Source organism: Lactuca serriola, chromosome 2 (genome assembly GCF_051521515.1).
Source record: "Lactuca serriola cultivar US96UC23 chromosome 2, Lser_US96UC23_V15, whole genome shotgun sequence".
Lineage (NCBI taxonomy): Eukaryota > Viridiplantae > Streptophyta > Magnoliopsida > Asterales > Asteraceae > Lactuca > Lactuca serriola.
This window is the reverse complement of record NC_136409.1, coordinates 166463019-166473899: the sequence shown is the minus strand read 5'-3', so window position 1 is coordinate 166473899 and position 10881 is coordinate 166463019. Positions and strand designations below refer to the sequence as shown.

The following is a 10881-nucleotide window of genomic DNA, read 5'->3' as shown; positions in this document are numbered from 1 at the left end:
TACCCGATACTCGATATACCCGATACCCAAAAAAATCGGACGGATAATTCAGGTAACAGGTATTTCGATAGGGCTAGTCAACACTAACTAACATATATGTCATTTGGTATGAAAATCATGACTTTTAACCTCAAACTAATTGATGAAAAAAACCGAAACATTCAAGTTTTATATGTTATTCAAGTATTTCAATACCAAAAGGCTTGTAACCTAGAGATATTATATGTATTGAAAAGGCACCCATCCCCTAAGCGGTCAAGGGTTCACTTCTCATATGAATAAATGGTGTTGAATTAGGAGTATGACCGGTGGATATGTGTTGTTCTAAAATCATTCAAGTATTTTAATACAATTAAATGTGTTTTCGAAGTTAACCTTTGAAAGAAAAGAGACCCCAAACGTTACATCCTTTAAATGAGTTGCAACACCCGTCCTCCTCCATCGTCTCTAATCTTTACAAATATTTTTTTTTTCTTTTGCCTAATCTTTTTAGGTTTTGATTTGGTTTAGAAATCAGAAATGTTATATGAGAAGTTGAAATCGGCAAGGTTTGGCTTTTAAGCATCTCAAGAACACCATTTGCCTAATCTTGATAGTAGGGTTTTAGGTTTGATTTTGGTTGATTGTGGGTTTTGATTTGATTCCGTTTGTAGGTTTTGATTTGATTTGGTTTTAGTTTCTTTTGACTTGGTTAATTGGTCATGGTTTTCGAAGGTGACTGGTTGTGGTTGTTGGGACAAACTCATCATAGTTGTGAGAGTTGAAGAGTTACAAGAAACTCCATAATCGATTCCATTTTTATTATTTTAATTTATAAAAAGCAAAAAGTTAATAAATAAATTATAAAATAAGAGAAATTAAATATTCTTCTATTTTTTGTTTCTAAAAATCTTCCTATCCAATTAAATGATAACATATGTTACATTTAATATTTATTTATAATAATTTTGTTTGAGAGATTAAACCAAACCATAGTAAAAAAAAATTATAAATCATTTACGTAGATTACATTAAACGATAATTTATGTAATTTACTTTAACTTTAAATTTTAACCAAACACCAACACCAATGAATGTTAATAAAAAGAAGTTTACAAACGTGAGTGTCACATTCAAAATCATTTTTATTTCCTCGAGTAATTTTCATTGCAAAACAGATGATATCAAAAAAAATAGATGGACCAGATCAAGATGGGTCCCAATCTCAGTCTCCTTTTTTTTTTTTCGTGGGAAAGGTCTCCTTTGACCACCATCATCTCTCCTCCTTCCACCCGTTTACTTCACATTTTCTTAATAATTGTCCTATTCTCACTGTATATTCTCTACCTTATATGTATGCATTTAATAATCAACCTCAATGAATTTAATCTTTATTCCGACAAAACCCTTGTCAAATATGCGATTTTGATTCACTTTGGTTGAGTTCCAAGACATGGGTGCCTGTTTGTCAACCACCAAGATCAGTGGCTCCAACAGCACCACCCCCTCCAACGCCGATCACCGCCGGACAGCAACAGCCACCGGCAAGCATAATGAAGGTGGGTCTAATGTCAAATCCCATACACCCACAGAGATCCACAGGAATCAAAAACAAAAGCAGAAGACCCAGCAGCAGAATAATCATAAAAACAAGAGGAAAGAAAAGTCTACTTCAAGAAAAGGGGTGATTCCATGTGGGAAAACAACAGATTTTGGGTATCTAAAAGATTTTGATAGTCACTATTCAACTGGGAAATTGTTGGGTCATGGTCAATTTGGGTACACCTACGTTGCTATAGATAAATCTAATGGAGATCGTGTAGCTGTCAAGAAAATTGACAAAAATAAGGTAAAATTTGACGTTTTTCTTGTTTTCCGAAGGTGTCTTCAGTTCCTAAAATGAACAGATGTGTGTGATCCAAAGATCGGAGATCTTGAATTTGATAATTCGATTATTCTCGATGCAAGAGTTGACCAATTGTTTGACTCATGACTCTTTGGTATTCCATTTTTCCACAGATGATCCTTCCGATTGCTGTGGAAGATGTTAAGAGAGAAGTGAAGATATTGCAAGCCTTAAGTGGTCACGAAAATGTGGTTCAGTTTCATAACGCATATGAAGATAGCTCCTACGTATACATAGTTATGGAGTATGTCTTTTCAGTGCTTCAATTCCAATTGAATTCCGATTTAAATTTCGCAACTTTGGTTCTTGCTAATTTGCTGAAACTTGACCTTATGATTACCCTTTTCAGGTTATGTGAGGGTGGGGAGTTGCTGGACAGAATTTTAGGAAAGTAAGAACTCGTCACTATTCCCATCTCGTTAAAAGATGTTGACTTTTATGGTCAAGTCTACTAATCTTTAACTTTAAAAGTTATTTAGAATGTGTGATGAATTCGATACCCCCATTATGTGCATATTAGAAACACATCTCTTAGATGATAAGTAGGCATCGAGTTTTCAGTATAAAACTTAAAGGATTTCTATCAAATTATTAAGTTGAATGCTTAGTCCTTTTGACCACAAAAGTCAAAGCATGGTTTTTCTTTTATCCAGGAAAGATAGTCGTTACTCTGAGAAAGATGCAGCAATTGTTGTAAGGCAAATGCTTAAAGTCGCTGCTGAATGCCATTTACACGGTTTAGTACACCGTGACATGAAACCAGAGGTATAAAAACACAAATCCATTCTATCTTATATCAATGTTCAAAAAGACAATTTTAACCTTTTGTATTTTATAGAATTTTCTTTTCAAGTCGAAGAAAGACGATTCACACTTAAAGGCTACAGATTTCGGTCTATCCGACTTCATAAGGCCAGGTCAGTTTAATATCCTTTTTTTTTTTGGTACAAAAACAACTTTAAACTTTTTAAGAATGAGTGATTTTGGACATAATATAATATAATGTAATCTTTGTGTTTTTTTGTAGGAAGGAAGTTTACTGATATTGTTGGAAGTGCATACTATGTTGCACCTGAAGTATTGAAACGAAAATCAGGGCCTGAATCCGATGTTTGGAGTATAGGTGTGATCACATACATTTTACTTTGTGGGCGTCGCCCCTTTTGGGATAAAACTGAAGATGGGATTTTTAAAGAGGTATTTTTATTCAAAAATTTACATATTTTGTGATACATTTGTTAGTAATTTCCTAGATTATTACGAATTTATAGGTTTTAAAAAACAAACCTGATTTTAAACGCAAACCATGGCCAAACATAAGCGCGAGTGCTAAAGATTTGATCAAGAAATTGCTCGTCAAAGATCCTCGTGCAAGATTTACTGCTGCTCAAGCCCTATGTAAGCTTCTTTCTCGTTTTTTCTTATTTATTTATGGATAGAAAATCATCGGTTGTGTTTTATTTGTGAATTATATTTATATTTGGGTATATGGTGAACTTTTATAGCACACCCATGGGTTCGAGAAGATGGAAATGCTTCTGAAATTCCTCTTGACATTTCCGTTTTATCCAACATGCGCAAATTTGTGAAATACAGTCGCCTAAAACAGTTTGCTCTAAGAGTAAGTGTTTATCTTGCATTTAGTCGTTAGTGATCCCTAATAATTTCTTTTAAGAATCGATGTTTTTACACAGGCTTTAGCTAGCACGCTTGATGAAGAGGAGATATCGGATCTTAGAGATCAGTTTCATGCTATTGATATAGATAAAAATGGTGCTATTAGTCTCGAGGAAATGAGAGAGGTAACTTTGACCTCAAAAAGTCAAACTATATATTCTACTTGCTAACTCTTTACTGAAAGTGAAAAATCACTCTTTTTGTAACAGGCCCTTGCTAAAGATCTTCCATGGAAGATGAAAGACTCACGTGTTTCAGAGATTCTAGAAGCTGTAAGCCTGTCCTTTTGTAAATATAGTAGCGTCAATTGTCGAAGTTTGTTCGTTTGACCTCAAAAGTCAAAGTTTAGTTTAAATTTTCATGATTTGTAAATGTTGTGATATGCAGATAGATGGTAACACAGATGGGCTTGTAAATTTCACGGAATTTGTTGCAGCCACTCTCCATGTTCATCAATTGGAAGAACACAACTCTGAAAAATGGCAACATTTGTCAAAGGCTGCGTTTGAGAAATTTGATGTTGATAAAGACGGATATATAACTCCAGAAGAACTCAGAATGGTAAGCCATTGCATTTCAAAAATTAGATGCAAATTTTGACTTTTTAATCAAAAGTCAAACTTAAAAAAACCACCTTGTTATCCGCTTTTGTAGCATACGGGCTTAAAGGGTTCAGTTGATCCACTTTTGGAAGAGGCTGATATCGATAAAGATGGTAAAATTAGTTTGTTGGAGTTTCGTAGACTTTTAAGAACCGCAAGCATTAGTCCACGCCCACGGCCCAACCACCACCACAACAACAACAACAACAGTATCCAAATCCCATCAAGTCATGGGGTAGGGGTGAGGGTAGATGTAGACAGTCATACCAGTACCCAAGGGTAGAGAGACTGCTTCCATAAGCAATGTTACAAACATTTGCTAAGTAACATTTGCATAAGGTCAAGAGTTTCGGTTTTTCACTTTTGTCTATTTTATTTATAATAACAAATAGTTGGACTCGTGTTCGCACGAGAATTTGTATTTGTATGTAAAAAACATAGGTCATGTTGGTGTACAACTTTTTAAGTTTGTATAGTTTTCCTTTAGTTGTATAAAATAATGTTTTGAATAAGATGGATTATATGTAGTGTATGTTCTTATAAGAAGTTTGATATGAATCCATTTGACTCGTTTAAATCTTGTCACCAAGGAAAATAATGTTTTATAAATTATGATACTAGCTTCAACTTGTAGTAAATAGCATTAACAGGAAGGGTGATAAGGCTGCACGGTGTGGGTGCGGTCCCAGACCGCACCTTGTGCCACATAGACCTGGAACACCGCCTCCAGACCGCGGTCTGGTGCGGTCTTGGCCGCAGTGCGGCTAGGGAATACTGCGAATTTTGATTGGTCCTTGGGTGTTGACTGGCTTTTTGACCGTTGAATGGTCTTTGTGGTTAATTTTTTTTTTAAACTTTAGTACACACACACACACATATATATATATATATATATATATATATATATATATATATATATATATATATATATATATTATATCTTCAACATGTAATATGCATTAATTACTTTCTTAAAATAACTAAAATGATTGGTCCAGAATCAGTCATACATGCACACAATAGATAGTGAAAACAAAATAACCTAACCCTATATATATATATATATATATATATATATATATATATATATATATATATATATATATATATATATATATATATATATATATATATATATTACCATTCTACACAACATTTTTATACAACTTTTTATCATATCTTTATTCTTTTTTTTTCTATTTTTTATTGAAAAATGTCATCTTCCAAACGACCTAGCAAAGAAAAAACACCAGTCAGAAATATCAACACCTCACTACCTTCATTTGATCAACCGATTTTCTCACCCCCGTATTACCACTACGACGGTATGTTTCCGTATTTTTAAAATTATGTTTTTTTTACTAAAAAAATAAGTTTTATTAAATTAAAATAGGTAACAAAAAAACAAAAAAAAAATAAAAAAAAAACTAAAAGTGTGGCACCACTCCTTTGGTGTGGCAAGAAACCACACTTGAGTGGTAAAAAATAACATGGCGCTTATGTGGCGGGGGAGAGAGTGCGGTTTCGGTGTCACCACACCCTCCAGCCTAATGGTGAAAATATTATTTCATGTTGTTCCAAAATATTTGTTTTATATAATGATTTTTGTGTGTAAAAGCCAATCATTTTTTTTGTTTTTTTCTTCTAAAAAATGGATTCTTGAACTCTGTTTGTTGATGTTTGTTGATGATATCCGGTCTTAATTTAAAATTTAAATCAACCCAATTTTTTTTACTGAAATTGTTCTCAATCAACCCAATTTTTTTTTACTGAAAATTGAAATTTCATCTTTGTTCCGGATAGAACTTGAACCTACAAACTCATGACGGAAGGTATCTCATTATATTGCTACGACAAAGGTCTTTTGATACACATCTTGATATGTTAATGAATGTTATTTTAATATCAAATCATCAAATGTTTCAAGGACAATAAAATATGTTTACAACCAAATAATAATTTGAATACAATCAATTCATTATATTATACGTAATGAAATCCATTTTTATAAATATATAATACCTTTGATGTTGACTTTGAAAAAAAGGATATCTTAAAATAAAATGGTGTGGACACTTGACATTATGGACTCTTTAAACCACTGAACCAATATTTGGAGGCCAATAACTTATAGTGTAATGTATATGTTTTCTTTATCTCCATTGAATTTTCTTTTCAAGTCTTCAAACACTTAAAGGCTACAAATTTTTGTCTATCTATTTAATATTTGCAAGGCCATGTCAGTTTAACTTTTCTAACCATCCTATGAAATATGAATCAACATTTAAGTGAATACAAAAATAACATTAAAAAGAATGAGCGATTTTGGACAAAAGGAGCCAAGTTAAGTAGAATATTTATTTTTTGTATTTTTACTTCCATAATATATATGGTAAAGCATTCTTTCTTACAAAATAGGTTGGTTTTATTTTCATTTTTTGCAAGAATAGTTAATAAATTAGTTTTCAGTCATATGAAAAGTTATCATAATTAAATCTTTGTCCTTTCTTTAGGACAAAGAAAGGACTATAACATAATAATAGTGATAACATCTTTAGAAACCTTTTTGATTATTCTTCTTTTTTCAAAGTTAATAGTCCCTTTGACTTAAAAAGTCAACCAACAAATAACCTTGTTATCGGCTTTTGTAGCATACTAGGTTGAAGGGTTCGATTGATCCACTTTTGGAAGTGACTAGTATTGACAAATATGGTAAGGTTAGCATACCATAGCTTCTTAGATTGTTAAGAACCGCAAGCATCAGCCCATGGACAATCACGTACAAATTAACAGTAAAACAAGGTCAAAAGTTTGAGTTTTTTTTTCAATGTAGTCTATTTCTTTACAACGACGAGAAGTTTCACTCATTTTTACAAGGAAAAGAGAGGAACCTGTATTGTATGTAAATCATAGTTAGCAACTCATGGACACAATCCATCATTCAATCATTTTATGGTGATAATTTTGATAATTCTCGTGTTTCTATGGATGGTCATACGTTTATAAACAAAAATATACCTAAATGGTGTTTGGATAAATTAGATTATAGCTTATTAACTTATTTGCGGTGAGAATAAACAATAAACAATAAACAATAAACAAGGAGGAAGATGCTTATTAAAATCAGTTTATTTAGCTTATCTCTATCATAATAAGCTGATTTTTAAGGATTCATATCCAAACACTTAAACTTAGCTTATTGTGGTGAGAATAAGCAATAAGCAATAAATACCCTATTTTCTCTATCCAAACACTCCCTAGTTCTAAGCAGAGTGACGAAGTAGATTATCATTAAGCTATATCATTACTTGGTAATCATAATGAATAGTGATAACTTAGATATTGATAATATATTCACGTTGTTATATTCTCCTATTGTTTAGTTCGTTTGTTAGTTTCTTTATTTAAACCCTTATTCTATTGTTTTTTTTTTCTCAAGCTATCAATAAAACTGAACTACTTCCGTGATACCATTGGAATTCTAGATGGTATCAGAGCAGGTTTCAGAACTCTGATTCACAACCTTCCTTTATCGATCTTGAAGGATGATAGGAAGCGGCAAACCAAAACACAAAAGCGATGTAGGGGAAGGTTCCAGTATAGCAATCGATCATAGTTCCCCTTACTATCTCCGCCCTTCTGATTTTCCGAAACAACTCTACGTTAACGAGGGTTTCATAGACAACAATTATGTCGATTAGTCACAAGAGATGGAAAATTTTCTCTTTGCCAAGAACAAATCTCAGTTCATCAACAGGACCATCAAGAAACCTAAGAAGGGATCTTCGAACTACATACCATGGATGCGATCTGATGCAGTGGTAAAAGGGTGGTTTACCACCTCCATGGAGAAGAACATTCGTAATAGTGTGAAGTAGGCAAGCACTACATCACATATGTGGTCGGATCTGCTCGATAGATTCAACAAGGAAAGCTCACCTATAGCATACGAACTGAAACAAAAAATTGCACCCACTCGACAAGATAGAGCCTCCATATTAATGTATTTCACAAACCTCATATCATTATGGGATGAGACTTCATCATTTCATCCTTTCCCTCACTACCCGTGTGAAAATTGTTCCTGTGACATTGGTAAAAGGTTGAACGAGTTCCAAGAAAAGGAACCACTATACCAGTTCCTCATGGGTTTAGAGCCCGAATTTAATGTTGTCAAAACCCAAGTTGTAGAAACCAAACCCACTCTGTATACCAGTTCCATATGCATCACACTTAGGTCACATTGCTTATAATAGTTTTGGGAATGGAAGCATAGTTCAGCATTATAGTTCATTTATGTAACATCTTAGGAGAATGAAAAAAATTCTAAAAGTACTTTTGATAAGAATGGTTTGTTCACCTCATCAAATGAAGATATATTAAACTATTATAATATGTTAATAAACAATTTGTAAGAAGACTGCTACTACAAAATCATTCAAAAGGGTTCTACCTTCCGAAATTGACACCACTAATAACAATTCTCAAAACACTAAGGATAAGTTTAGTTACGTAAAATATGTTATATTATAGTTCATTTATGTAACATCTTAGGAGAATGAAAATATTCTAAAAATACTTTTGATAAATTCACTTCATCAAATGAAGATATATTATACCAGTAATATGTAAAAAACCAATTTCTAAGAAGACTATTACTATAAAATCATTTAAAAAGGTTCTACCTTATGAAATTGACATCGTTAATAACAATTATCAAAACACTGAGGATAAGCTTAGTTACGTAAAAAAATGTTTCCTGTTTTCCATTTTTAGAAAAATGAAATGACTTTTTCTTTTTAGTTTTCAGTAGAAAATTTAAAAAACAAATTTGAATGTGTTGGGGGTCGGATATGATAAACTGGATTCGTGGGTAGTAGGATTGGCTAGGGATAACTATGTGTGTGTTTTAGAAATTTTTTGGAGTTAGAAACATTATGAAAAACAATATTGATTAGTTTTTCAAAAAACTTCAAGTTCTTTTATAATTTTGAAAAATGAAAAAGCAAGTTTTCAAAATTTTTATCTTTCTTAACTTTAATTTTTCCAAAAAACATTATTTTTATGTAAGTAAACCAAACTTAGTATTCTAATTACGATATTTGTCCATGTGTAACATTTGCAAGTATAAAACAAGAGAGAATTACAAATATAGCCAAAACCATTAATTACTTTGTAGAAAATAGCTAAAAAACCCAAAATTATAAAAATAGTCATCAAAATCGCAGATGTATAAAGCTTATCTGCGATTTCACCAAGTCATCTACGAACGTACAAGTCGCTAAAGCACATTCATGATTTAGCGACTTGTATGTTTGCAAATGATATAATATATTAAAGCTATAATATTAATACCTGATAATCGGGGCATTACACATAGTCAAATATCAATTCCGTAGTCAAAATATAAAATAAAATAAAATAAAAAATGAAGTCGCAGATGAACTTAGTCGTCTGCGATTTCAGTCACTTGTACCCCCTATTTATTCCAGAAAAAATCAATATATATATATATATATATATATATATATATATATATATATATATATATTGATTTTTTCTGGAATAAATAGGGGGTACAAGTGACTGAAATCGCAGACGACTAAGTTCATCTGCGACTTCATTTTTTATTTTATTTTATTTTATATTTTGACTACGGAATTGATATTTGACTATGTGTAATGCCCCGATTATCAGGTATTAATATTATAGCTTTAATTTTCAAGTTTCAAGGTCTACTCGACGAGTTGGGTGCCCTGACTCATCGAGTAGCAACAGGTTTGGGGCCACGTGTTTAAGTGACCAACTCGCCGAGTCGGAAGAGCGACTCGACGAGTTGGAGCTGGAGGGTGAAACCCTAATTTTTGGGGTTTTGTACCCAATTTAAGGAATCATATGCCTCCCCTAGTCCCTTACAGCCTCTAGAGAGTCCATCAAACCCTATTTTGTGTGAGAGCTTCATTTGAGTGTGTTTGTTTTGAGCTTTGGAAGGTGGAACTTGTGAAGGGAGCTTGAAGGTCAAGTAGCTAGCAGCAAGGGACTCGTGTGGATCTACAAATCTATCTCAGTTAGCTTCATTTGAGGTATCAATTCATGATCTTGGCCTCATTTCTTGGTAGATCTCTTTGGATGAAGTTTAGGGCTTTTTGGCTTGGTTATGAAGCTATTGTTGAGTATGAGTTGGATCTAAAGTTGCAACTTCAGATCTGAACCCTCCTTGGGATCTAGGTTCATAAAGTTTCTAGCCTTGTCATGTATGAAGCCTTCCATTTGAGTTAAACCCCATTTCAAGTTTGGATTTAGCATTTTGAGTCATTAGAACCTTGCATGCACGTAAAGTTTGCAACTTTACGTGATAAGCATGCCTTAGGAAGTTGGATCTGCAGTTTGGAGCCTTCACATGGCTTAAAAAGCATCTGTATGGATGAAGGACCGAAGGGACTTGACGAGTGGCATGGTTGACTCGGCGAGTCCGAAAAAGATTTTCGTAGACTCGGCGAGTCCGTAGAATGACTCGGCGAGTCCGATGAAGATTGCCTTGGGCTCGGCTTGTTAGTCGAGTGACTCGGCAAGTTGGCAAGTTATGCAAGAAACTCGGCGAGTAGCTGAGGGTACTCGACGAGCTGAGGTCAACATGGACTGTTGACCTTGGCAGTTGACTTTGACTTTGACTTTAACTTTGACCAAGGGTTGACTGTTGGGCTTCTGGGGTATTTT

The 10881-nt window shown here is 33.2% G+C and overlaps 1 protein-coding gene across 1 annotated transcript; it reads left to right on the top strand.

Annotated features, from left to right (window-relative positions):
* Positions 1-1285: 1285 nt before the first annotated feature.
* Positions 1286-4741, top strand: LOC145087306 (calcium-dependent protein kinase 28-like). The gene is made up of 12 exons (XM_079025242.1): positions 1286-1828; positions 1999-2129; positions 2235-2276; positions 2539-2650; positions 2724-2802; positions 2913-3082; positions 3157-3283; positions 3391-3506; positions 3580-3687; positions 3772-3834; positions 3950-4123; positions 4217-4741. Exons 1-12 carry the CDS (start codon positions 1433-1435, stop codon positions 4445-4447), a joined length of 1749 nt encoding a protein of 582 aa, XP_078881368.1. The 5' UTR covers positions 1286-1432; the 3' UTR covers positions 4448-4741.
* The last annotated feature ends 6140 nt before the right edge of the window (positions 4742-10881 follow it).